The sequence below is a fragment of the Naegleria gruberi genome (genome assembly GCF_000004985.1).
Source record: "Naegleria gruberi genomic scaffold NAEGRscaffold_521, whole genome shotgun sequence".
In the NCBI taxonomy this organism is placed as follows: Eukaryota; Heterolobosea; class Eutetramitea; order Acrasida; family Naegleriidae; genus Naegleria; species Naegleria gruberi.
Genome location: NW_003162978.1, coordinates 2,649 through 4,179, shown reverse-complemented (window position 1 = coordinate 4,179; position 1,531 = coordinate 2,649). Strand labels below are relative to the sequence as shown.

General features: G+C 16.1%; 1 protein-coding gene across 1 annotated transcript in view; it reads right to left on the bottom strand.

Moving 5' to 3' along the window:
- Positions 1-290: 290 nt before the first annotated feature.
- Positions 291-1,531, bottom strand: part of NAEGRDRAFT_76859 (uncharacterized protein) — a gene marked incomplete at both ends in the record, with an annotated part of 2,813 nt that continues 1,572 nt past the window's right edge. The window contains 2 exons of the mRNA XM_002668184.1: positions 291-340; positions 711-1,013. Coding sequence (XP_002668230.1) covers positions 291-340; positions 711-1,013 — 353 coding nt within the window. The remainder of the gene's footprint in view (positions 341-710; positions 1,014-1,531) is intronic.

Below are 1,531 nucleotides of genomic sequence, written 5' to 3'. Positions count from 1 at the left end.
ACTATTTCTATTTTTAGGTGTATTTTTTAATGCAATTTCCATTTTTACTTTTCCATAATTGGAAATTAAATGATCTAAATCCATTGATTCATGTGAAATATTTAATAAATTAAATTCATTATTTTCATCATCATTTTCTAAATTTATAGTATCAATATCTGCATGATAATGTAAATCAATTTTTTTAATTTTTAAAAAATATTTAGTTTCAAAAAAGGAATCATAATTATTACTATAATATTTTAAACATGCTGTCCAATTACCTTCTAAATTAATATTTTTAATATTATTTAATGAATTATGTTTAAAATTTTCAAAATGATCAAAATGTGTACAAGTACTATATATGGAAATATTATTATTAATTTTAGTTAAATAAATTTCAAAATTCTTCCAATGAATTGAAAATATATATTGACCAAATGTAATAAAATAAAATTCACATTTTCTATTATAATAAATTCCAAATAAATTACTTAATTCATTTTTTCTATAATTTGTTAATTTCTTTTTTTGGAAATGATAAAATTTTAATGATAATTCTTCATTTAATAAATTTAAAATTGTTTTTTGTATTAATCTATCTCTATCACCAATACTATATTTTAATTTAATAAAATCATTAACATTTTGATATTCATTATCAATTAAATGAATTCTATTTTTAATATTTCTATAAATGTATTTATATATATCTATAGATGTTTTACTATTATCATTATTATTAGAATTATTAGAATTATTATTAGAATGACTATTAGAATTATGATTAGAATTAAAAGATGAATTTAATTCTTCTTGTTGTTTAAAAATTTCATCAATATTTTCATTCGGAGTATTAGGAGTATTAGGAGTTGATGATTTACCACGTGGTGTTAAATTACCTCTTGGTGTATTGGGTGTATTGGGTGTATTACCTCCACTACTACTACTACTACCATTATTATTATTTAAATTATTATTTGAATTATTATTTAAATTATTATTATTACCATTTATAGAAGGTGATAAATCTAATTCATTTTTATTTTTAAAATGATGAAATAAAGAATGATGATTTGTTGGAATATGATTTAAATTAGCAAGTATAGATAATTGATTATTTAAAAAATCTAAATTTGTAAATTGACTAAATTTATCTAAAATTAAAGATAAACAAAAATGTTCATAATTAAATTTTAAATTAAAAAATTTAAATTGTTGAAATAATAAAATTGAATTTGTTTCTAAATGTTGAATTGGAATAAAATGAATTAAAAATTGAAATAATAAAAATGGATGTTTTAAAATAATATTAAAATATTTACATGATTCACTAATTGTTTTATAATTACTAAAATTAGAAATATCTATAAAAGTAAAAATATATAACCAATATGAAATTGATAATCCATTAAATAAAAAATTATTTTGTAAATTTGAATTTAAAATATGATTAATATTAAAATTAATTTCTAAAATATTTTTAAATTGTAAACTTCTAAAATATTGTACAATATTTATAATTAATTTAAAATCAAAATAATGTTCA